This window comes from Oncorhynchus gorbuscha, linkage group LG03 (assembly GCF_021184085.1).
Source record: "Oncorhynchus gorbuscha isolate QuinsamMale2020 ecotype Even-year linkage group LG03, OgorEven_v1.0, whole genome shotgun sequence".
Taxonomy (NCBI): Eukaryota; Metazoa; Chordata; class Actinopteri; order Salmoniformes; family Salmonidae; genus Oncorhynchus; species Oncorhynchus gorbuscha.
The window spans coordinates 86,447,088-86,473,915 of NC_060175.1; the positions used below are offsets into that span (position 1 = coordinate 86,447,088).

Here is a 26,828-nt window from a genome sequence, read left to right on the forward strand (position 1 = left end):
AGGGGGATTCATCAGAGAGAAATATATGAGCAGAGATTAAAGGGGCAGTGCAGTCAAAATCATTTTGTGTGTTTTATATATATTTCCACACTGAGGTTGGAATAATACTGTGAAATTGTGAAAATGATTATCCTTTTAGTGTAAGAGCTTTTGAAGAGGCCAGCTGACATTTCAGCTCGTTTGCTGGGTGGGTTTTCTGGACCGCCTGGAGACATCAGGAAGTAGAAGTTAATAGATCAATAACAAAGAGACTTTCCCCTCTCTGCCAATAACAGCTAGTTTTCAGGTTACATATCCCTCCCATTAGGCTCCTCCAATTAGGACTCTCACTCAGGCCACTCCCATACAGTCCTAGCAATATTCTTGCTTGAGAAATAGCTTTTTGCCAAGAAGCTATTATTGATTTATTTTTGACCATTTTAAATTGAAAACAATCACAGTATGGTATTTAATTGTTACCCAGAAATGACTTGATATTCAGATAAAATTGTCTGTATTGGACCTGTCTTGGGGATAGGGGGAGATACATAAAGGGGTTGTTAGATAAGAATAATCCAAAAGCCTGAAACGTATTAAAATTTAAACAATTAAAATGTATATCAATGAAATGTGGTCAACTCCACTCTGAGGCGTGAATTGTTTGTGGAATTCAACCAGAATATTTACATACACATTATCAATATCTCAGAGGGTCTGAGTAAAGGAATGAATTTGTAATTTTCCTACCTACTCTATTCACTAGTAGTAACAACACACTAAACAAAATCATGACAGAACAGACTGGTAATGTGTGTGTGCGCACGCATATAGCTGGGTGAGTGGGTGTGCATATATTTACCTTTAGGCCCAATTGACCTATTCATCCAGACAGGTCAGTGGAAAATACCCCCAAGTACAAAAATGTCTTTAAAATGGTAATGAACTCACACATTAAGTTGGCTCCTGCGCCATCTAGTGACTGAGATGAACAATAAGACATTCGTCTAACATGTTGTATGAGGTTCAAAAGAGTACAATAAAATAAACCTGCTTTATACTCATGTGTTTCTTTTCCCACTTCAATGACACCTTCAACTCAACAACGGCCATCAAAACAACAAACACAATATGTGAAACACATTCTACAACTCAGAATGACAACCAGCTGGACCCAGATGAGCTGGAGCTGGAGGTTCTGGATAATGCCGTCCATCTTCCTAGCCCCCATCAGCTGAGGAACGGGGCCTCCGTGCTCGATGCAGAACCAGGGGTCATGGGTGGGTTGGGAGGCCGTGGGTGGGGTCACCGTGACTCTCCTAGCCTGCTCCACACGGTGCTGAGTAACAGCCAGGAGCTGGACAGCGGGGTTGGCCGTACGGACGAGAGCACCCGCAACGAGGAGTCCTCAGAACATGACCTGCTGGGAGACGACCAGACCAGTGCCCCCACCACCAACGCCACCAACACCCCTGGCAGCATGCGCAGGTTCCACTCTGGCCAGGGGGACAGGGACACCCCACCCCTGCTCCATGGTCACTCCACAGAGTTCCACTTCAGCACAGACTCTCTGCTGGGGCTGGACTGTCTGGGTGGTGGAGGAGGAGGGGGGGGTGTTGACCTGGCAGGGGAGAGGGTCTACACAGCTGACCCAGTGAGGATGATGCCTGGACTGACGGAGGAAGAGTGCGATAGGTACAGGGAGCTCCTGGAGATCAAGTGCTACTATGAGAAGAACAGCAACACTCTTCTGCTGCTGGGGGAGCATGGGGGTCACGGGCAGGGGGGCGATGGGGGGATTCCTCTGGATGTGAACAGGAATGAGAACCTGATGCAGCATGAGATGGCCCTCCTGGAAGAGGAGCTACGCCATCTGGAATTCAAGTGTCGTAACATCCTGAGGGCCCAGAAGATGCAGCAGCTCCGGGAGCGCTGTCTGAAGGCATGGCCCCTGGAGGAGGAGGAGGAGAGCGGAGCCGGAGGTGGGGCCGGGGCTGGGCGGCTGGCTCTTCTGGTTCTCGAGGAGTCCTGTATCCATGAGCTGTCAGACATTAATGAGCTCCCTGAGAGGGAGCGCTCTGACAAGGACAGCACCAGCGCCTACAACACAGGAGGGGAGAGCTGCAGGACCACTCCTCTGGTCACCGAACAGTACCCCTCCCTCTCTGCACATGGCCGCAGCAGCCTGGAGGGGGGAGACTCAGCCTCTTTGCAGTGTCGGACCCCCAGCCGACACAGGGAGAGGGGAGGCAGGAGGGAGGAGAGGGGGCAGGCTAACCTGAACCAGCCCTACTCCCCTAACTCACACAGAAGGGGAGCGGAAGCCAAGACCTCCAGCCCGGGAGGCGCCAAGTTCAGATCCCTATCCCGCGACGGGGCAGCCAGGAGGGGGTCGGACGGAGGTGCGGGACGCCCCAAAACCAACGGGATAGTAGAGGAGAGGGGAAGAGGACGTAGTGCTGAGAACAGCCCTTATCTATCCCGCCGCCACTCTGGCCCCAGAATCCCCCAGCGCTACCAGAGCTGCATGCAGCTGAGGTCTCCCTGTACCTCCGAGGGCCTGGAGCGACCCAGGGAGGGTAGCGACAGTCCCATGAGTCTGGGGAGCACATGCAAGAACATGCCCTCCTCACCCATCCTCCCTCCCCTCCCGCCGCCAGCCTCACCACGTATGGAGTGGAAGGTCAAAGTAAGAAGCGACGGCTCCCGCTATGTTGCCAAGCGTCCCGTTAGGGACCGCCTCCTGAAGGCCCGGGCCATGAAGATCCGGGAAGAGCGCAGTGGCATGACCACGGACGACGATGCCGTCAGCGAGATGAAGATGGGCCGCTATTGGTCAAAAGAGGAAAGGAAGCAGCAGTTGCTGAGGGCCAGGGAGCAGCGCAGACGCAGGGAGTTTATGATGCAGAGCCGGCTGGACTTCCTGAGGGATTCGCATGGCGGTGGACAACACGGGGCTACACAGGGACAGGAGCCCACTACCATCCTGGAGCTGAGCCACAGGAGGAGCCAGAAGAAACGGAGCCGTAGGATCCTAGATAACTGGATCACCATCCAGGAACTACTGGCTCACGGGACCAGGTCACCTGATGGGAAGAAGGTCTACAACCCTCTGCTGTCAGTCACCACTGTTTAATGTAGAGGGGAGAGGTGATGGGTATAGAGGACAGAGAAAGGAAGACCGAGAGGACGAGAAGAGTGGAGAAGTAGTTTGTGGAGGGGTTGATTTAGAGGAAAATAAATCCACCTCAATCTTGTATGTCACTGCCATAGAGGAATCATCTTTATATCTGTGCCATTATAGGGTCTGTGACAGCCTGGGCAGCTCCCAGGCTGTCACTTGAGGCTATAACCCATAGGAATCACCACCCAGTTGACTACTTTATAGCGGAAGCCTTCAATGGTAATATCCACGCTTAAACAGGTATATCCACTGAGTTTTTGTTATCTCTATGGTCACTGCACATAGGAGAAGGAGAACGGGTGAGATCGCACCACGTGCTGCATAGTCACCACAGCCTGTGAGGAGAGGAAGAAAAGAATGGTGCAATGTAAAAGAACAGAACATAATTAAGCAATAAGGCCCGAGGAGGTGTGGTACATGGCCAATATACCACAGCTAACGGCTGTTCCTATGCAAGATGCATCCTGGCGTGCCTGGACACAGCCCCTAGTGGTATATTGGGCAAATGCCACAAGCACTCTAGGTGCCTTATTGCTATTTTTAACTGGTTACCAACGTAATTAGAGCAGTAAATAGTATTTTTCTTATACCCATGGTATACGGTCTGATATAACACAGCTTTCAGCCAATCAGCATTCAGGACTCGAACCACCTACTTTATAATTACCAATATTGCAACCTGTCATTTCTGCCTGAGAGAAAAGGATAAACATAGGGAGGCAAGACAAGTAAAAAGAAAGCTCTGGTGAAATAAACCATCCTGTAGTTATTGACCATGCTTATAAGGACAGTGCCTTGTATGCCAACTAATATGCTTGTGTACGGCATTTACAAAGCACATTGGTTAAGAACAGAGCCTGGGCCTTATTGACTAACGACTGAAATGGACATTGCGGTAAGATCTGACAAGCATGCGTTTTCATAGGAATAAATTGAGAAGCACAGTGAGAAAAAAGGCACACCAAATGCCACAGCACACGACAACTACATATCTGGTGGTGGAAACGTGAGGAAATGTTCTGGAGTTTTCTGATGACTGGTACAATCGTATGGAGTTACTTACTCATACAGTATGACAGAACAATGAGGAGTGGTAAGTGGTTCTTTGACATTTAGTTACTTGCATGTTGACTATAAATGTAAAAAGGAACAACTTAAAATAGACTTTAGAAAGTTCAAAAATCTTAGTGTGAAATTGTGGATGTGATAATGTGACATGTTCTTCACTTGTTCAATTCTTAGACTAGAAAACTGTGTGGCCCTGTTTGTTCAGTATACTGTGATGTCTAGTCCATAAGCGTTTTACAATAAAAGCTTTTCTATATAAGATTTAAGTGATTTTATCCTTTGAATATTTTGCATTGTTTGTCACACTGCAATACAGTAACACGCTCAAAATGATCTCAAGGGAGATGCAAGGAGCTCAGGACCACCACGACAGGACCACCACGACTACCCCGGTGGTTTAACTTGACGTTCATGCAACAGAGAGGGTGTACTGATCCATTCAGCAGCAGAAATATTTTTCAATATGCGAATAGAAAGGACAAGAGGGACAGGAGTCAAGATTCCTAAAACAATTCTAAACCTTTATTTTCTAACAAGAGTGAAAAACAAAAAAAAAAGGTCAACATTGAAATGAAAAGTTTATACACAAACTCGACAACGGCGTGTCTGCAATATCAATAATAATAATAATAATAATAATTTGAACCCAGAGGAGACAAAGTAAATTGTGATAGAAGTGAATTGTTACTTTAGTTTGGAAGGAGGGAAGAAAGTTGAGGAACAGACTGAAAAACAGGACAGAGAATCAAATAATTAGTCTGAGGGGCAAAATCATAGAATTAAAACAAATGAGTCAGAGGTGACAGAGAGAGAGAATGTGAGAGAGGTGACAGAGAGAGAGAATGTGAGAGAGGTGACAGAGAGAGAGAATGTGAGAGAGGTGACAGAGATAGAATGTGAGAGAGGTGACAGAGATAGAATGTGAGAGAGGTGAGAGGTACAGATACCTATTTTGGGAAAGTAGCACCAAAAACATGAATGCCTGTTTTTCACACTTCCCAAAATGGGCTTTATAGAAAATGCAAAGTCCCCCCCCAACAGCCCAGCCTTAAACAAGAACCAATACAAAAAAATACAAGCATTACCACGGTGACCATTATCACCTAGGATACAATGTCATTCACAACCTTCCAACGAACTGAACTTCAGCTTTAAGTTAGCTTCATGTCCAAAATCCCAAGAAAAATGGATCATGAAATAATTCATTCCTACTTCAGTAAGTGGGTAAACAACTGGACCTCCTTGTCTGTCTGTGTTCGACAGGCTTGTGTCAAACTAGCATTTAATATAGCTGAGAACACATAGCATATTGACTGACTGAGTAACAGACTGACCTCAGAGAACTGGATCCCTAATTAAGACCAAGATACCTGCTCTCCTATGACAATGCCAGCCAGCTCACACTCCAAAACACTTTCACAGGGAGGGTGGAGGGAGGTAGATAGAGAGAAAGAGGGAGGGGGTGTAAAGTACAGGGCAGAAGAGAGGAATGTGCTGGTATGTTCAAGGAGGATGGAGAATGAGACAGGAGTGTAGAAACTAGATGTAGGATCTCAGAAAGAGAATCAGTGTTAGTGTTTGAATGTGATAGGCAGGGGAGCTGTATAGAAGGGGGGGTAGGCAGGGGAGCAGCCTGCATTTCTTTCCACAGTTTGACAATGTCTTTCCGCCCAGAATCTGTCCATTCTATCCCTCTCCAAACGTTTGACCATTCTTTACTCCAGAGCTGCATCCATAACCATATCACAAGATCTGAGAGAGAGAGAAAGCGAGAGAAGCATAGAGTTAAACTGGTTAACCTTTTTTAAAATATGTATTAGAACTAATGGATACATTTCATGAACAAAATTGAGGTGGGTCTAACAGAATATAAACAAAAATAAGAAAACAAAGTGAAGAGGTCAGTTACCTCGGGGTGTGTCTGGATGGGTATGTGAGGGGGTGTGTGGTTGAGGGGACAGGTCTTCTTGCACTCCGAGGCCTCCAGCGACCGGGGTGTTCCCTCCACCCCTGTGACGCCCCTCTGGCTCTTCCTCTTCCTCTTGGAGTCTTTAGTCCGCCCCCCACGGCCTGCTCCCTTCTGCTCCTGGAGCTCAATCTAAGGACAGGGGTCAGGACAAAAACATGATCCACTACATAACGAAAAGTATGTGGATACCTGTTCATCAAACATCTCAGTCCAAAACCATGAGCATTAATATGGAGTTAGTCCCCCCTTTGCTGCTATAACAGCCTCCACTCTTCTGGGAAGGCTTTCCACTAGATGTTGGAACATTGCTGCCGGGACTTGCTTCCATGTAGCCACAAGAGCATACATGACGTCGAGCAGTGATGTTGGGCGATTAGGCCTGGCTCACAGTCGGCGTTCCAATTCATCCCAAAAGGTGTTTGATGGGGTTGAGGTCAAGGCTCTGTGCAGGCCAGTCAAGTTCTTCCACACCAATTTCAACAAACCATTTCTGTACGGACATCACTTTGTGCATTGGGGCAGGAAAGAGACTTCCCCAAACTGGAAGCACAGAATCGTCTATAATGTCATTGTACGCTGTATCATTAAGCTTTTCCTTCCCGTCTCCCGAAACATGAAAAACCGCCCCACACCATTATTCCCCCTCCAAACTTTACAGTTGGCACTACGCATTGGGGCAGGTAGCATCCTCCTGGCATCCGCCAAATCCAGTCGGACTGCCAGATGGTGAAGCATGATTCATCACTTCAGGGAACACGTCTCCACTGCTCCAGAGTCCAATGGTGGTGAGCTTTACACCACTCAAGTCAACGCTTGGCATTGAGTATGGTGATCTTAGGCTTGTGTGCAGCTGCTTGGCCACAGAAACCCATTTCATTAAGCTCCCAACAAACAGTTCTTGTGGTGACGTTGCTTCCAGAGGCAGTTTGGAACTGTGTTGCAATCTAGGACAGATGATTTGTGTGCGCTACGCGCTTTAGCGATCCCGTTCTGTGAGCTTGTGTGACCTACCACTTCGCGGCTGAGCAGTTGTTGCTCCTAGACGTTACCACTTCACAATAACAGCACTTACAGTTGACCGGGGCAGAAATTTGACGAACTGACTTGTTGGAAAGGTGGCATCCTATGACGGTGCCACATTGAAAGCCACTGAGCTCTTCGGTAAGGCCATTCCACTAATTTGAAGGGGTGTCCACACAAACAAGTATCTTCCCACACTTCAGTGTTTTAAAGTAATTGAGCTACTAACTATTACTAAATTGTACATTTCAACACCACCATAGGAGTTAAGCTAATACAACATACACAGCTAAAGTTAGAGGTTTCCTAGTCTCTCACCAGTATGAGTGTTCTGAGTGTGTGTCTGTGTGGCTCTAAAGCAGCCTGCAGGACTCTGTGAATGGTGCTGGTCTGGTCCAGAGACACCTCCAGCAGGTCTCCCTCTAGCTGTAACTCCTCTAGCTGGGTCCTGGTGGTCAGGGACAGCTCTATCACCGGGCCTTTTAGTGATGGGACCAGCGGCAGCAGAGAGCCCACACCTGGGTGGAGGTACGAAGGGATAGTCAGATACATGGCACACGTGTGTGTGTGTGTGTGTGTGTGTGTGTGCGTGTGTGTACACACACACAGGAGTACAGTCAGATACATGGTATGAGTCTACAGTAAAGGGGTACATTCAGACAGGGAAAAAGTTACATCATGGACTGGAGTTCAAATGTTGTCTACTAACCTGTAACATTGTGGTGAGACTTTACTTTTTTGCTTACGCCGTTTTCACATCCAGCCTGCATGCTGCCATTCATCTCTTTCTTTAGGGTCTTCTTAGGAGAGTTCTCCTCTGTGAGGTCTATCACTCCATCTCCTTCTCCTCCCTCTGAATCTGATAGCACTATCACCGACTCACAGTTCACTTTCTTCCCATCCTCCTCCTCCTCCTCTTCCCTGCGAGGCTGGTTCTGTTTAAGCTCCTGCAGCTTCTCTAGTGCCCCCTGTATCTCTGGGCTGTCCAGTGCCTCCTTGGCACGCCCCTGCCAGGTGATGGCCCTCTCTGTGAGACACTGCAGAGCCTCTCCCTCTGGCAGACGGACGGGCAGCCTCTGGAGCGCCACCAGCAGGGCCAGGATGGTCTCCAGACGCGGGCGCCGCGAGCGCTGGCACCGCGGACACAGGAAGCGTGAGTCCCAGTCCCACCAGCAGAGGGGGTTGGTGGGGTGCCCTGAGGAGGGCAGGAGGGAGGGGAACGGGACACACCCACCATGGAACCAGTCTTTACACAGGTGGCAGCGCAGCAGAGGGGGGCGTGGCGCCTGGCCACACACACACACTGACTGAGGAGGAGTGCTGCTGCCTGTCGTTGTGTGGTTACTGTCCCCGTTCTCCTTTCCACAGTTCTCAGAGTGGAGGGCTGTGTCTAGCTCCATGGGGTCCTCCCCCCACCTCCCACCTCCATTCTCCTTGTCCTCCCGCTCTGTCTTGATCTCTTTCTCAGCCTTCTTCTCCACACCTGGTTTAGACAGGTTGACCTTCTGGAGCCTCAGCAGAGCCTCTTTCTCCTGGTGCTCTCCCTCTTTAAACGCCATCACCTAGAGGGACAGACACGGATTATGCACTGCCCTGTACTTTTAAGTAATTGTCTCATGTCTTGTCTAGTTGTCATCTCTGCCTTTTGTTTGTATTAGTCTGAGGCCCCGTTGTATCCCTAATAGAAACTGTTGACAAATCAAGTTGTTTGAATTTGGTTATGACATACCGACACCTGCAATGTTCCCTCAAAATTGTGAAAATTTGCAACTTCCAAGCGTTTACAGTAAACACTGAGGTTTTATCCACTTGAAGTTAGTTTCAGACGGTGGTTGAGTAGGCTACTGTGGCTATTTGATCATAATGTAGGCCTGCCAGTGGACTACCATCAAAAACAATAGAGAAGATGGCATAGCAAAACATTTTAACATAGAAATAGCTGTTCTATCATTCAGCCTACGGTAGCAGACAATGTGTGGTGTTCAATGTAGGCCTACATTCCATGAGACTTGAAAGAAAACATGCAGGGCTTGACAGTAACCTGTTTATCCACTTCTCCTTGGCTGAAGGATGTGACTGAAAATGTGTTGCTTGATGCCAGAAACCACGTTACAAAATAAAGTGCATTAATATTCCCATACCATTATTACAGAGAACAAGACAAATTATACTACCCTCTGCCTATTGGCTAAATACAACACTTCCCCCTTGAAGCCAAAAAAAGCTCTGTACCGGACTGGCTTTTCAAAGATAGAAATCTACACGTGTTGTGTTCCTGTAGGAAGCAATCATTCGCCTATTGCGGACTACAAATCTATAACTGAGCTAATAACACACTAACTAGCAAAGGATATGAACAAATGTGCACATGCAGCTCTCGACTTTGATCTCAAAACAAGCACATCTACTCACGACCGCTCATCCTGTAAACACAGTCCAGTTGGCTCAGATCCATATATAGCAAGGGTCTAGTTGCATATAGTCCTACTGCAGCTCTGATTAGTTATGCCAAACAGGTCTGTGGAGGGTTGAATCGTGCCTGTCAATGCAATAAAATCCTCTCATGGGTTCTGCCTTACTAAGTTTGACATACTAAGCCCTGCATAGTTAGTTTTGTTTCGATGTGTCGTATTGAAAGTGGCTAATGTTGATTCGATCACAATTCCCACAGTAAAAAGAAACATTGATCATTTTAACTAAGGAGAAAAACTCTAGAAAGTTGAGTGGAATTCAATCTCGTGCTTCTTTGCGCAGGCTAATATTACTACTGCGTGGCAGTCCCAGGATGCTGCGCGCCCGTGTGCAGTTTAGAGGGAACATTGGAAACACTAAATAACACACTTGACAGCCATAATGTCTGGCTAGGCAGACTCACAATGGCACCAGGGTCTCTCAGGTCCTGAGCAGAGAGGCCCAGAGTGTTGGTATCTGGGTCACCTAATGGATCCGTCTCTTCTCCCCTCTCCTTACGTTTCTCCACACACGGACACAACACCTGCAGCAAGAAAAAGATGTGATAATGCTGTTAGTGAAACCCACACATTCACAGACAAATTAAAATAAGGGCTAACACTAACAATATTCACATGCACCCAATTCACAGCCAATCTCTCACTCTTTCTGGTGTTCCCTGAAGTGTTAGTGATTGATTGTGCGGCAAATACCAATCTTTTAACCACTGTAGATAAATAACTAAAAAGGCTCAAAAACACGCTCCACCCCTGGCCTCTCTGACCTGTAGTAGGCTGTGCTGGCTGCTCTTCTTCAGGAAGGTCTTGGAGGCCTTGTCTCTCCAGGAGTGGGCGCTGGCTACCTGCAGCTCCAGCTGCCTCAGCTCCTCCATCCTGACAGGGAGGTCTCTCCCTATCGCCACCAAGCCCTCCAGGTCATCCAGACACGGGTAGTGCTCCCCATTCTACAGTACACACACGGGAGAGGAAGAGAAAGGGAGGTTAATGGAAGACAAGCCAGGGTTACATTCAGCAGGGCACAACATTGTGGAACATTCACATGTTGAACAAACATGCCTCTGACATTTACAATAAATAATGCACATCCGCTGTATTTATGCATTTTCTATCTGCGACACTACACAACGTTTGCCTATTGAACGTGGTTATAAGTTTATAATAGACAGCAGGAGTTGGTTCTACTTGCCTGGATCTCCTCCAGGTCAGTGACCCAGGCCTTGGCTCGGCTCAGACAGCCCTGGAGAGACAGGATGTTGGGCAGCTTGACTGGGATGAGCTGGGCCTCGTTTACTATGGCATCCAGGGTGGACAGAGGGTGCTTCTGCCTGCAATCACACCAGGAGAGAGAGGGGACATTAGGAAGAGCAGACAACCTGAGAACTTGTGTGTAAGTGAGAGATGAGAGAGAGAGAGAAAAAGAGTGACCGATTGAGTGAGACAGTGAGGAGAAAGAGATTCAGTATGAGTCATGTGTCCCTCACCGTTGCTCTAGGCAGATCTGGGCCTTCTCCTCCCATCGTTCTGCTATAGTCAGGAGCTCCTGAAGCTCTGCCATGGCTGTTTCCACCGAGACGCTCTGGGGAACATTGCAGCCCACCTCCATCAAGTTCCTGAGGACCGCCAGGGTCATCTCACCGCCCTCGGGCCCCAGGGTCTGCCGCACCTCGCCCAGCCAGCGGCCCTGCTCCTGCAGCCCCTTAAGGAGCTCACACTCTGGGGCATCGACCGGCAGGCCAGCCCCCTTCTCCAACAGGGCCTGCAGTTGGTCTGGGGGAGCGGAGTCTCGCCGCCAGTCCCGGTCGCTCACTAGAGCTCGGGACTGAGTCTGGAACTCTTCTATTGTACGCAGGACTGCCTGAGAGAGAGGGAATTAAAAAAGGAATGAAAGGAAGTAGGGGAGGAAGAGCGGTGTGGACATTAACAACGTTCCAGCTACAGGAGGTTTACTGGTTTCCGCTGGGGGCTCAGATCTAGCTGGTGGATACTGACCTGTACGTCCTCCAGCTGGCTCATCACACAGGGCAGGTTCTCCATCTTCTCCACTAGAGCCTTCAGCTCTGCCAGAGTCATCCTCCTACAAACACATACCCACAGTAGCACACACTATTATGTATCTCATTGAGCAGTCCAATGCAGTTGTGGGTATGGCAGTGTTCGATATGATTTAGGTCATGCGAGTGTGTTACCTGGTCTGTGTCTTGTTGAGAAGTTCAGTGCTTGTCTGCTGACAGTTATGTGTGTCAGTGAGGACAGTGTTGAGTCTCTGGAGCAGCTCGTTGTCAGGGAACTTCTTCTCTGCTGCCTCTGCCTTCAGGACCTCCAGGTCTGTGATGCCTAGAGTTAAAACACAGTCCGTGTCATTACACACCTTCTGGAACAGTTGTTATTCTCACCATTCTAACTCACACAATTCTAGAACAGTGTGTTCTACCTTCCCCCATCTTATGGGTTGTGTCTATGGCATGTCTCACCTATCTTGTTGCCCTCTTCCTGCTCCAGAGCCTCTTTCACTCTGTTGGCCCAGGAATCAAACACCTCGGCTCGCACTTTGAGCCGATGTAACATGGCAAACAGCTCATCCAGAGTGTACCTGTACCTGGTAGGGAGGAGGAAGAGACAGGTGAGGCGCTAGTGGTAAACAAACGAAACATGGAGAGAAAGAGAGACTCACACAGAGACAGTGGGTCAGTAGTACCTGAGGTAGAGCTTGTCTGTGGGGCAGCTACAGAGGTCCTGTGTGTGGTAGAGACAGACGAGGCGTTCAGGGCAGTTGGAACAGGCCAGGGCAGACAGGAAGCAGGTCGTCTTGCAATTATCACACTGCCTCTCGTCATCAGGCAGCAGCTCGAACGCCTCCCTCTCTGCCTCTGTGATACCCTGAAAGACCACGACACACAGGGCTTTAGGAAACCACGACACATGCAAGAGCAACACTGTATACCTTGATGACAGTCAGTATTATGCAAGATACCACAACAAACACCAACATATCTAAGAAACTCATAAACCAAACAAACCACAACAATCAAATGGCTCCCACAAACCAGTCATTTTACTTACTGCTGAAGTCAGTGACCAAATCACAGATAGTCCTGTCTTTCACACGCTCAAGATTAATAGTCTCACCCTCTCCAGCAGGCCCTTGCGTAGCTTCCTTTCCTCCTGGACGATGATGAACATCTCTCTGTGCGTGGCAGCGGCCAGGTTGAGGTCCAGCTTCTCAGGGCAGGCGGCCATCTTACAGGTCAGCTCCTCGTGAGAGAAAACACAGTACCGCCGCAGACGACGGTAGTGCTCGATACAGGAGCGCCCCGCAGGCAGCTGGCGGAGGGAAGGGAGAGAAACAGACAGAGGGAAACAGAGGGAGAAAGAGAAAACCAAGGGGAAATTAAGAATTTTGAAAAGACTACATAAAAACACCCATTGGAATAGAGACATACCCAGTCTGCAGTGCAGAAGTTAACGGCTTCAGCAAAATTATATCCCTGATTGAAGCCACTGTGGTAAGCCCTGGGGAACGTGATGACAAACTCGCCAGCACACTGGTTGGTGCGTACAACCTGTCAATCAAATGGAAAGGAGGTTATCAGCATGGACATTTTTCACAGTATTATCGATCATCACTAGAATATGAAGAGGTGTGTGATGTGTACATGCGTCATTACTCACTGGGACCCCGTGAGACATGAGGATGTTGGGGTTCATAATAGTAACCAGCTGGTGGAGGAGGTCAGGCTGGGACTCAAACAGCTCTGGGGTCAGCTTCTTCATCACCTCCTCTAACCGTTCTGCTGCTACAGAGGGAACCCCGTACCACGTCTTAGGCTCACCCCTGCAGGAGGAGGGGGCAGAGAAGGGAACAGCTTTAGTCACACTAACAATATCTATCAGTCAGTACATCTAGAATGCTGTATAAAGACAGTGGACCTAAAAGGACAATCATCTCAACCATCTACAGATGAACTGCCTATTCATTTCTTATGTCTCCTGTACGGTTTGTAACATGTCCTGTAGTGTGTGGTAGTTAGTGTCCTATTTACCAGTGCAGGTAGTTGATGGAGTAGCTCCAGTGGTCTTCGATGTGCCAGCAGAAGGCTGAAAATACCATGCCCACGTACAGCCAGGGCACCTTCATACCAGAGATATCGGCGTTGATGTGGCACAGCACCGACTGCTCCAGCACCGGCATCACATTCAGGTTCCAGCCGCTGCGGGCATAATCCTGCAGACAGAGGACCATGTACAGGTAATGGTTTAGAGGAACTGTATATAGTGTTACATGAAGTAATAGTAAATAAATCCCTCAATTAGGGGAAACAGAACCATGTAGAGAAACTGGCATATGAAGACCTACAGGAGTGAAATGATCAGTTGAATTAAGGAGAGACAGAAAGGAAGATCGTTTAGTAGCTAGTTACCGCTTCCTCTTGTGAGAGGTTCTTCTTGCCATTGTTCATGGGGAATCCACTGCCAAACTCTTTAGAGTGGATGTCAGCGCCATACTCCACTGTCACATCCTCCTCTATGCTACTAACCAAGCGCCAGAACTCTTTCTCCACCAGCTCTGTAGGAACCATCTTCACACACAAAGGTTGTTACTAACAAGATAAAAATTCAACCGATGTTCAGAATGAAATAACAGTTTCTGTCCACATCAGAGTAAAGCATTTTTCTTTTAGGTTTGTACAGGGCTACGTACATGGACAGGCATATTGAAGTAGTCTGCTTTGTATGTGTCTGCCATCTCCCCAAAACTCTGCAGGGTGTATTCTCTGGTAGCCTGCTCAAAACCGAAGGCCTCCGCTGGTCTTTTACACTCCTACAGGGAAGTAGAGGAGAGGCAGACATGAGGGCATTGAAGAGATGGATTGGACAGAGGCAAAGAAAATAATTACAGATTAATATAATGCTAAGTTGATTCCCAGTGATTTTCCTAACTGGTTTACTTAAGTGATAATGGCCTCGAAGCCGGTGTTTGAAGGATATTGGCACATGTCAATATATCTTCCAAAACACCAGCTTCAAGGACATTATGACTTTTAGACAACGGGTTACCAACATATTAAAATAATGATTGACATATTTTTCATTAAAAACATTATTTTGATTCATTTAATTAATACTATTTCATCATTCCACGAGATATAGACCCACCTGTTGTATAAACGTCAAGCCTGTGTTTTATTTTGTGTTACAATTTTATAAATCACTATTTGTTCGTTCGACATAGTGGGATTGTGTCTTAAATTAATCATGTGACGAATTGCAGTGAAAATTATTTCTTGCGCAATTGCCAATAGAATAACCATGGTAAATGTAGGTACATTTACAGTCAAGCAATGTCATGTCGTGTGGTCCTAAAATCAATAGTCTTCATTTGTGCTTTTATCGCAACAGTTTGAGACAAAACTATCGGTAGAGTGGAAAACGTAAATACATAAAATATATGCAATTTTTTTTTATGTGCACCACGTCATCACACACAGCCTTTTATTTACAACAAAGTCAGCCTGAAAGAAACACCTCTGGTGGGGATATTTTTGTATGCAGATTTTATAATATTCACACAAAAATCTGTCGCAAATTGGATGGAAACCTAGCAAACTAACTCCCCAGGTTAAAATAGACTGGCTGGCTGCACCCACATAGAATGATGTTTGTTTGACACAACAGGATGCTGTGGTTCTCCATGACTCTCTCTCACCTCAGCCACACATTTGGGGCAGCGCCAGTTGCCCTTGGGGGCTTCAGTGAGGGGGGGCAGTAGACAGAAGGTGTGGTAGTTGTCGTCACAACCGTCACACAGCAGGAGCTTCTCATCCTCGTCGCCACGGCCACACATCCGACACACAAACGAATCCACCTTAGCAGAAACCAGAACAGATGAGTGAGATGGAATTTAAGTTCTCCATTTAAATTGACAGTAAAAAGCATGAATTGGCGTACACCCAGTTGTTGGAAAGTTTCTAACTAACGGAATAGTAAATGTAAATGTTATATCCATTAAATTATTGGGTGCATATACAGTGAGTATACCAAACATTAAGAACACCTTCCTAATATTGAGTGGTAAATCCCCCCCACCACACCCACTCAGTGTAGTGTTCAATGATCTTTGTTTTTCCATTTAAAATTTCCATCCTTATGATTAGATTATCTATAACATCTAATTTAGGATCAGATAATAGAGGATTCGATTCCCAGACAGAGAATCTCCACTGATCACGCTCCTCAGTACAGGATTAGTCTTAATCAGTCTCTGGGCAACCGGCCCATAAGGGTGAATTGAAACTAGGCCACTTACAAACTGGGGGTTGCTGAGGTTACGTCTCAACCTCATGGTCATCTTTGTGCAGGGCCCATCACCGTTAGGGTCATCTTGGTCCTTTTCATCATGTCTGTCTCCACCATCATCATCTTCCTCTTTCTTCACTTTATTCTTGACCGTGACATCAGAGGGAGGCGGTGGCGTGGGGGTGACTGTGCTGGAGTCTCCCTCTTTGACCTCTCCTGGTTCCTCCTTGTCCTGGACCGCAGCAACTGCATCACGGACAGTCACAGTCTGAGGCAGCTCTTCTGGAAGGAGACCAGCAGTAACCTTACCCAGCATTCAACACAGACTGACTTGATAAGAAACTGCACCGTATTCTACTTTTTCCAGACACACCCAGTGGTGAGGGAGGGGGGTGAGTTGTGTTACCTTTCTTGGGGATGCTCTTATTCCTGGGAACCAGACCTAGCCCCATCATCTTAGGCCCTGCCCCGTAAATTTTTAGTTTCTTCAGCTCAGGGTTCTTCTCTATGTCCTCCTCTGTGGGGTCAGGCTAGGAGACAGAGGTTGAAGGTCAGTAAGGAGATGTGGAGGTAGCAACTCCAATACACTTTCAACTATACTGAGAGGGAATGGAGAAGCAGAAGGGACAAGGAATCAGGAGAGAGTGAGGATGAGGGAGAATATCAGCAACTGACGTACTAGAGGAGAGGACTGGCTAAGAGAGTAGAAACACTACCAGTACATCTGTGACAATTGAGTTATTAAACAAAGGTAAAGACACACCACTCTTATAGCAAAAGCAACAAAACACGCACCTACACACACTTAGCAACAAAGGAAACTAATTTGGGGAACCAACATACAAGTTAACTGCGCTAAACAGTGGTAACATTTTTATATAAAAATACCAACAAAGCGGTAGTGAGGTGTCCTCGGCCTCAGATCCTAAATCTGTAAAATTGTGTTTCTAACTTCTGAAGGGGCAATGCTTGAGGACATGAATGTAAAAGGCTTCTTTTGCATATTCCAAATATTTGACTTACTCCCAAATTAAAAACTGTCTAACAGGGTTTTTTTACAAACACAACCTACCGGTTAACTGAGTGATGCACTAATAGAACACATGCAGTCACAATAGCACTGCAGCAGACCGGGGTATGAAAGCGTTAACAGTCAACAGCAACGCAATGATGCACAGAGACCTAGCAGTAAAGCCACCCAAGAAAAGTACAAATGAGAGCAAGAGATCAAGAGATTGAGAGAAAGATCAACACTGATTTCACAAACAAGGACAGGTGAGACCGCTTAATGCTGATGCATTTACACAGGCTGTTTTCAGGAACAAACAAACAGTCTGAGTGGGTGTGTGAGTGGAATAAGGGCTAAACACAGATAAAGCTTGATGCCAGGCTGATGAATGGAGAGGTTTGTCAATAGTTATAAAACGAGAGCAAAGGGCGCCTGGCACAAAATGAAGGTCAAGAGACAGGGGGGTTTGTTTCTAAAGAAACAGAGCCAGCTAGAGAGACGGGCGAGAAGAGAGCCAGGAAGGAGCGAGAGCGGGCAGGCGCATTGCACTCAAGAGAGACAGTACCGATGCAGAGATGTGTTGAGAGCCAGTAGTGAGAGGGTGGGAGGCAGAATCCTCTGGACCCTGCATGGGGAGACAACAGCAACAATGGACTGAGACAGGAGGAGGAAAAAGAGGAGCTGAGAAAAATAGGAAATAAAGTAAAAAAGGCATATGGAGAGAGATGGATAACATCAAATATATAGGCCAAGGTGTGGGACAACAATGTGCTAGCCAAATATAATTTTGCTTGTATTGATAACGTCAGAAGCACTTTTTTATCTGTATATACAGTGGGGCAAAAAAGTATTTAGTCAGTCACCAATTGTGCAAGTTCTCCCACTTAAAAAGATGAGAGGCCTGTAATTTTCATCATAGGTACACTTCAACTATGACAGACAAAATGAGAAGAAAAAAAATCCAGAAAACCACATTGTAGGGTTTTTAATGAATTTATTTGCAAATTATGGTGGAAAATACGTATTTGATCACCTACAAACAAGCAAGATTTCTGGCTCTCACAGACCTGTAACAACTTCTTTAAGAGGCTCCTCTGTCCTCCACTCGTTACCTGTATTAATGGCACCCGTTTGAACTTGTTATCAGTATAAAAAGACACCTGTCCACAACCTCAAACAGTCACACTCCAAACTCCACTATGGCCAAGACCAAAGAGCTGTCAAAGGACACCAGAAACAAAATTGTAGACCTGCACCAGGCTGGGAAGACTGCATCTGCAATAGGTAAGCAGCTTGGTTTGAAGAAATCAAATGTGGGAGCAATTATTAGGAAATGGAAGACATACAAGACTACTGATGATCTCCCTCGATCTGGGGCTCCACACAAGATCTCACCCCGTGGGGTCAAAAGGATCACAAGAACGGTGAGCAAAAATCCCAGAATCACACGGGGGGACCTAGTGAATGACCTGCAGGGAGCTGGGACTAAAGTAACAAAGCCTACCATCAGTAACACACTACGCCGCCAGGGACCCAGATCCTGCAGTGCCAGACGTGTCCCGCCTGCTTAAGCCAGTACATGTCCAGGCCAGTCTGAAGTTTGCTAGAGAGCATATGGATGATCCCGAAGAAGATTGGGAGAATGTCATATGGTCAGATGAAACCAAACTGGAACTTCTTGGTAAAAACTCAACTCGTCGTGTTTGGAGGACAAAGAATGCTGAGTTGCATCCAAAGAACACCAAACCTACTGTGAAACATGGGGGTGGAAACATCATGCTTTGGGACTGTTTCTCTGCAAAGGGACCAGGACAACTGATCCGTGTAAAGGAAAGAATGAATGGGGCCATGTATCGTGAGATTTTGAGTGAAAACCTCCTTCCATCAGCAAGGGCATTGAAACGTGGCTGGGTCTTTCAGCATGCCAATGATCCCACCAAACACACCACCTGCGCAACGAAGGAATGGCTTCGTAAGAAGCATTTCAAGGTCCTGGAGTGGCCTAGCCAGTCTCCAGATCTCAACCCCATATAAAATCTTTGGAGGGAGTTGAAAATCAGTGTTGCCCAGCAATAGCCCCAAAACATCACTGCTCTAGAGATCTGCATGGAGGAATGGGCCAAAATACCAGCAACAGTGTGTGAAAACCGTGTCAAACGTTTTCTGTAAGTCTTCACCTCTGTCAATGCCAACAAAGGGTATAACAAAGTATTGAGATAAACTTTTGTTTTTGACCAAATACTTATTTTTCCACAATAGATTTGCTAATAAATTCATAAAAAATCATACAATGTGATTTTCTGGATTCCCCCCCCCTCATTTTTGTCTGTCATAGTTGAAGTGTACCTATGATGAAAATTACAGGCCTCTCATCTTTTATAGTGGGAGAACATGCACAATTGGTGGCTGACTAAATACTTTTTTGCCCCACTGTAACTGAGCACTCAGTAACAGCACACAGTTCAATAATTAGAGCAGCAAATGAAAACAAGTACGGGATGCACACAGGTAGCTACAATGTTCAATGGTAGGTGTGACAATTAACAACCAGTGGGGGGACAGGACAAACAGAGACAGGAGAAAGAGAGACAGGTAGTATAGAGCAGACCTACCCCACTATTAAATGAGTCAAAACAGGAACATTTTACATCTGGCTAGAAATTAATGAGGAAATTATCTCAGAGAAAAAATGTCCTCATGTGTGCTACCCTTATAGAATCCCCATACTTTAACAATGACAGCTTCTCCAACCCAGGCTTAAGGACATTTACTAGTCTGTGGCAACCTAAATGACTAGAACCTGACACCCTCAGAACACAGGGAGACAAACACCCACCTGGAGGTGACAGCATTCCCTCCTCCATATGCCCCCCTAGACACAACTACGACAACATAACCAACAAAGACGGATCATAACTCCTGCAGCGTTGTCGGACACTATAGTAGTCCCCTTGTCAATGGTAGGCTTTGAGGTGACTAGTATGGTAGGTACACCTATAGCTCATCTCTTGGCAGTAGTACTGTAGACTACTTTATCACAGACCTCAACCCAAACTCTCTTCGAGTGTTTAGTCAGTCCAGAGACACCCCTATCAGATCACAGCAAAATCACACTACTTGAACAGAGCTATGCTCAAATCATGAGGTATCAGAGCCAAAGGAACTGAATAATGTTAAGAGATGGAAGGAAAATAGTGTGGAAATTTACCAAAAAACTATTAGGCAACAACAAATTCTAGACAATTTCCTGGACAAAAGGCTTCACTGTAATTAGTGAAGGAGTGGAAGAGCTGGGACACAAATTAAATTAATTTGTATTAATGACTAATTTGGCCTATTGACATTTAAAATAGATTATGTTATGAATACAACAATAACATACACTACATGACAAAAAGTATGTGAACACCTGCTTGTCGAACATCTCATTCCAAAATCATGGGCATTAATATGGAGTTGGTCCCCCCTTTGCTGCTATAACAGCCTCTACTCTTCTGGGAAGGCTTTCCACTAGATGGAACATTGCAGCAGGGGCTTCCATTCAGCCAGAAGAGCGTTAGAGAGGTCTGGCACTGATGTTGGGCGATTAGGCCTGGTTCGCAGTCGGTGTTCCAATTCATCCCAAAGTGTTTGATGGGTTGAGGTCAGGGCTCTATGCAGGCCAGTCAAGTTCTTCAACACCAATCTCAACAAATCGTTTCTGTATGGAGACTTCTGTGCACACAAGCATTGTCATGCTGAAACAGGAAAGAGACTTCCACAAACTGTTGCCACAAAGTTGGAAGCACAGAATCGTCTAGAATGTCATTGTACGTGGTATCGTTAAGATTTCCCTTCGCCTAGCCCGAAACCATGAAAAAAAAACAGCCCCAGACCATTATTTCTCCCCCACCAAACTTTTCGATTGGCACTATGCATTGGGGCAGGTAGTGTTCTTTTGGCATCCGCCAAACCCAGATTCGTCCGTCGAACTACCAGATGGTGAAGCGTGATTCATCCCTCCAGAGAACGCGTTTCCGCTGCTCCAGAGTCCAAGGCGGCGTGCTTTACACCACTCAAGCCGACGCTTGGCATTGAGCATGGTGATCTTAGGCTTGTGTGCGGCTGCTTGGCCATGGAAACCCATTTCATGAAGCTCCCGACAAACAGTTATTGTGATGACGTTGCTTCCAGAGGCAGTTTGGAACGCTGTAGTGAGTGGACTGAAAAATGTTTTTACACGCTACGTGCTTCAGCACTCGATGGTTCTGTTCTGTGAGCTTGTGCTGCCTACCACTTTGAGGTTGAGCTGTTGTTGCTCCTAGGCATTTCCACTTCACAATAACAGCATTTACAGTTGACCGGGGCAGCTCCAGCAGGGCGGATATTTGACAAACTGACTTTTTTGGAAAGATGCCACCATATGACGGTGCCACGTTGAAAGTCACTGAGCTTTTGAGTAAGGTCATTCAAATGCCAATGTTTGTTTATGGAAATTGCATGGCTGTGTGCTTGATTTTATACACTGGTCAGCAACGGATGTGGCTGAAATAGCAGAATCCCCTGATTTGAAGGTGCATCTTCACACACACACACAAAAGTATCTGCAAAATGAAAAGTGAGGTGTTTATTGCCAAAAGAAGAGACATGTATAATTATACAAATGTAACAATACATTTATTGGGCCTTATTCTATGGATTTCACATGATTGGGAATACAGATATGCATCCGTTGGTCACAGATAACTTCATAAATGGGCAACAGGACCTCATGATAAAACGCAATTGTATTCGCTGTCCATAGCTTATGCCTGTCCATTCCATAACCCCACCAAGGGGCACTCTGTTCAAAACGCTCACCCACACAACGCCATACACAGGGTCTGCGGTTATGAGACCAGTTGGATGTACTGCGAAATTCTCTAAAAACGAAGTTGGAGACTGCTTATGGTAGAGAACTGAAAATTAAATTATCTGGAAAAAGCTCTGGTGGCCATTCATGCAGTCAGAATGCCACTTGAGACACCTGTGGCATTGTGTTGTGTGACAAAACTGCACATTTTAGAGTGGCCTATTGTCCCCAGCACAAGGTGCACCTGTGTGATGACCATACTGTTTAATCAGCTTCTTGATATGCCACACCTGTCCAGTGGACAGATTATCTTGGCAAAGGAGAAATTCTCACCAACAGAGATGTAAATAAATGTGCGCACAATTTGAGAGAAATAAGCCTTTTGTGCATATGGAAAATGTCTGGGATCTTTTATAAGAGCTCATTAAACATGGGACCAACACTTGCATGTTGCATTTATATTTTTGTTTAGTGTACATGATTATATGGGCGTATGATACAAGTTTAACTCCATGACTACTATTCAAGTACTAACAAAATCCATCACTGATAGTCTACATAGATAATAACATCTACGAATGCAACATGATTTGTGTTAATGGCAGGTGTTGTTCTCCCCAAGGTATTACACTGACAGCTCTGTAATAACCAGAGTAGAGTACTATTTTTTTCCACTTCCTGTTCTCAGAAGGCAGCACATCACCCAATGAATAGATTTGGCTATTTATAGATTATGGGTGTTGATTATTCAGTGGTGGAATGTGAGTGCTTACATGAATGATCAACACGATCATGGCAATGGGTAAAACACTTCTGTTAAGATCTGTGAAAAAGGTTTTTAAATAGCACACACACAAAGGGTGACAGTGTTAAAAGGGAATATATTAAGTCATTGTGGACTGTGTGCCCATAACTCACGTCTGGCTGGAGGCGATTGGCTCGGCGTCCATAGCTGCTCATCTTGGAAGGCTGGACAGACTGGCGTAGGGGGATGGAGTGGGGCTTGTATTCTCTATCCACCTCTTCCCCATCATATAGCTTTGGCTTAGTCTGCTACACAGACAAATCCTTGGGTTAAACCCTGTTCTACTTCATGACTATGGATGGACACCATTTATTAACAGCGCAACTATCTTAACAAATAATGAATGCAAGTCATGTAGGTCAATGCATGTCAAATTCTATTTGATAGATCATAAGTTGATAGATCTCATGTGTAAGCACAAAAGAGCAGGAGCAAAGTGGGTGAGTGTAGCGTTTACCGGCAGGCTGGCCCCAGCATGAAACACCTCAAAGGGGTAGACAATCCTCTCGTAGTGTGAGCGCAGGAGGGAGCCAATGTTCCTGCCAGTTGGGTAACCAAGCTTCTGGGCCACACGAGCCCAACGCCGCTCCTTACTGACTATATCAAACCCTCCCTCCTCTATCACAACCTACAGCACAAAATAATACAGTAAGTGTACAGTCAGCTCAGTTTTACTGGCTTAATAAGTACAGTTGAAGAGTGTTAGCAATAGTAAGATCTATCACAATTTTGAAAAGAATGTCTTTTTTTTGTTATACTGAAGTAAGACATGCAACAGGGGGTTTATTGAGAAATGACATGAGTCAGTCAGCTCCAGCACCTTGGACAGGCTGAAAAGGTCCAAGATACGCCTCTCGATGTTTGGGATCTTGAGGGAGGATCCCTGAATCTCCCAGAACTTGGCAATCCGGTCCAAGTAGTTCAGCTTGACTCGGGTCTCCGCCTGAAGAGAGAGGGGGTCAGGAGTTAATATGATTAGATGGAGTGAAAAAAAATGAATCTTTGAATCAACCAGAACAAGTGACTTCTAGAACAGTTATTCAATATCAAGACTCAACCATTCAGTGATACAACATAGGATGGAGAGAGACAAACCTCTAGCTCATTGAGTCTCTGTATACGGGGTGTGAAGCGGAAACTATCCACCTCCACAGCAAAGGGAGGCTGCCAGTCCTGTAGGGGAAAGGGAACTCTTTGATCAATGTCTGTTTGATGTAAACACTTGTCATTCTGTCTCCTGCAATATAAAGCTTGTAAGTGAGAAAGAAGACATTACTGTTGTGGTGTTCTGGACACAAATAACAGTGAGACTACGTCAGATTGGTTATGGTTGGAGGAAAACAACCGCATTCAACTCTACAGGTTTCAATGGGTTAAATGATAGATGGGTATCAATAAACACTTACAGCAGGAGGACGAATCTTGCAGATTCCAGACTTCTCTGCAATTGGACGGATCTTGGCAATATAGCCCAGGGGATCCTGAAACTCCTCCCATGATGGCTCGAACACTGGGCACTCAGGAGGCGGCACAAAGTCTTCCCCCTCCATCGCCCTGGCAAAAGGTAAGGCCAAGAATCAGCATGTCAAGTCACCACACAGTGAAGCAACTTATTTTGCAACTGTCTTAAGTGCTAATCAGAGTCCAAAGCGTGTACACGACCGCAAAGCAGTGTTCTAGAATATTGGATGGTTGCTTTTCATACTTTTAGAATTCTCTGCGCGGTTCAAGCAATTTCTCCAGCTGTCACCACTTTCAAATGATAGAGGACGCGTACGCAGAGAGGCGTTTGTTGGGAAGGTGTGCAGTTGGGCTATGAGTCTCCCACAGACGGTGGTCTCAGAGCTGTGTAGCTGTGTCACAATGTGCCGCCAGACTCCCTGCGTGGGCTTTGAATGACGCTTTATCAAATCACCCAAATCTAAGATTGTTTATGTAATATTTGTAAACACATTAATATCTATCATAAAAATATATTTTTGTAACATACAATCCTATCAATAGGGGACAAGAAACATGTTGAGACAAGTTCAAAATTAGGCTACAGGTCAAACAATCACATGGTCTTTTTCCCGTGGGATTACCCATTATTAAAAAGTTCATAAGTACAGCTCCATAAATCTAATTGTATACATTAACAGAGCTTCAGAGTATGTTTTTCATCAGCTCAAACAAAGAGAAAGGGGCCCAAGGGAGACAACCAACATTTTTGAATGGCCATTGTTTCACAAATCTTACATGATCCTTCTACTTGTGGATAACATTTTTGAATAGAATCCTGTTCTGATATTTGGAATAAGTAAACAGAGTATCATATAATCTAGTTAAACTGCATTTAGACATGCAGTCCAATTATTTTTTACACTAATTGGTCTTTTGACCAATCACAACAGATATTTTCACATAACTTTTTCAGAGCTGATCTGATTGGTCTGCCTAAGACGTCAAAAACCCAAGCCTGTTAACCCAAGATGGGGGAGGAGTTCTATGTAACTGGTCACCCCTCCCCCTACCTTACAGCCACATCAAATAAAGCACTTCTTACATGGTGTCATGGATATGTCTCATAAGATGCATCAAGAGGTCAAATTGGTGTTCGGTCATCAATAGAAAATAACACACTAACAAATAATGGTGATGTGAAAAAGTCCTACTGTCTGGGATGTGTTTTGTTTACTACAATTGATTTCACAAGAACTGAGGTATGTTATCTGAGAGGCCTCCTACATTTCCTGTCAATAGAAAATAATGATAAAGACATTTGAGGAAGCTTAGTACTCAAATGTAGGGACAGACTCTCAAATTGTAAAGTCCCTAATCTCAACATACAGACGTCACAGGAGTTAAGGCTAAATTACTAAAACGGAAGGCCTGATTGCACCCATCCACTTAACAAGACCAAGTATGGGAGCAATCCATCCAAGTTAGGTAACAAATTCATGTTGTCATTGTCAAACACTACACAATATGGGCCATTTGGCACATATGGGTCCTTGGTGACAAGCTAGGAAAATCAAGGAGTTTGATTTTTAGCAGCTTAACTAGTTAGCTAACTTACTTGATAAGATGTATATCTAACGTTATTAGACGAACTATATAGACTTACATCATATTAGATAGCTGGTACTTGGACAGCAACTCTTCCTGACACGTTCAGCGTGGTCAAAGACGAAATAATGGATTCAGATGTCACCAATAATGGGCCGTTTAGGTGTCTTGAAAGCTCACGGGGTCTATTGTTCAGCACTGGGTCACGATTAGGGTGGCTGAAGCGAACGGTCGTTATGGCCTCCACTTTTCAGCCCCCTCCCAGGCAGCACCTCCGGTCTCAGATATCACTGCAAATTGGCGTGGAAGTTTAACTTGACATATTGGTTACTTCTGTTTTGGACATGTCCCAAGCCAGATGTGAATTGATTAATTTTCTATCAAAATATTCCGGACAATCCCGTAGACACTTCCTTCTCCTGAGACTATCCTCCTTACTTTGTTGTTGTTTAGCTAGCTGTCGTTGGTTAGCTAGCTAACGTTAGCAAGCTAGGTCCAGTTAGCTCACGTAAAGTTGGCCGTTTTCAGCCTCGCTTCCCCCTTAGACCCACTTCTATTGATGTAGAAGTGTAAAGATTATGCACTTCAAAGACTCGTTTGCTTGTACAACGAGTGACTGTGAGAATTACGTCCCCATCAAATCAATTTGTGACCAATTTCGCTATCCCCCGTTCATCCTGTCCGTGTTAGACGCCATCTTAGTTTCATCATTGCCTAAGCACAACCTTAAATCTCTCAACTACTGACTACGACAGATTAGTTATTTGAGCGGAAGAGAGGGTAGGAATTAATCCCTCCACATTCGCTCGTTTATAGAAAGTAGTTCATAGACACATGTTCTCTTATCTTGATTTATTTCACGAATTATGATGCCCATTCACTGAATTGTATCACCAATATACGCATGGCTACATACAGTTAGTATATAGTTTAAAATGTGTGCCAATATTCAATGAATAAAAATGGCAGCAGACGGTACTGCACATTCATTCAGATGTGGAGGATGGCAGAGTTGCATGATGCAGGTACGTGACACGGAGTAATATACATACTGGCACCTCTTGCTATCAAAATGCCGTTGACGGTGATGATGATCGATTACTTTTTTTAAAAGTCATTGGTGATCTGCTTAATGCTGGGAATTGTTTGCCTG

The 26,828-nt window shown here is 45.6% G+C and overlaps 2 protein-coding genes across 5 annotated transcripts in view; one reads left to right on the forward strand and one right to left on the reverse strand.

The window, feature by feature from the left end:
- The window catches only part of LOC124032100 (PDZ domain-containing protein 4-like), a 37,425-nt gene extending 32,936 nt beyond the window's left edge, over window positions 1–4,489 (forward strand). Inside the window, exon 8 of the mRNA XM_046344203.1 lies at window positions 1,133–4,489. Coding sequence (XP_046200159.1) covers window positions 1,133–3,112 — 1,980 coding nt within the window. The 3' untranslated portion in view covers window positions 3,113–4,489. The remainder of the gene's footprint in view (window positions 1–1,132) is intronic.
- Window positions 4,490–4,728: 239 nt separating this feature from the next.
- LOC124032101 (lysine-specific demethylase 5C-like) lies at window positions 4,729–26,413 on the reverse strand. Of its 4 annotated transcripts, none has more exons than XM_046344206.1 (28): window positions 25,734–26,413; window positions 24,034–24,181; window positions 23,723–23,800; window positions 23,448–23,570; window positions 23,085–23,255; window positions 22,741–22,872; window positions 17,557–17,616; window positions 16,389–16,512; window positions 15,993–16,264; window positions 15,393–15,551; window positions 14,388–14,507; window positions 14,107–14,265; window positions 13,729–13,910; window positions 13,358–13,520; window positions 13,129–13,248; window positions 12,815–13,009; window positions 12,384–12,565; window positions 12,160–12,284; window positions 11,875–12,022; window positions 11,678–11,762; window positions 11,170–11,543; window positions 10,875–11,013; window positions 10,453–10,632; window positions 10,093–10,212; window positions 7,927–8,779; window positions 7,536–7,735; window positions 6,138–6,326; window positions 4,729–5,980 (listed from the first exon to the last, which is right to left on the reverse strand). In XM_046344206.1, the coding sequence occupies exons 1-28, from the start codon at window positions 25,736–25,738 to the stop codon at window positions 5,972–5,974; spliced, it is 4,815 nt and encodes a 1,604-aa protein (XP_046200162.1). In that variant the 5' UTR covers window positions 25,739–26,413; the 3' UTR covers window positions 4,729–5,971. The 4 variants fall into 4 exon arrangements, with proteins under 4 accessions (XP_046200162.1, XP_046200161.1, XP_046200160.1 ...); XM_046344205.1 differs by having other exon boundaries at window positions 15,993–16,261; window positions 22,741–22,875; XM_046344204.1 differs by having other exon boundaries at window positions 22,741–22,875.
- Window positions 26,414–26,828: the final 415 nt, after the last annotated feature.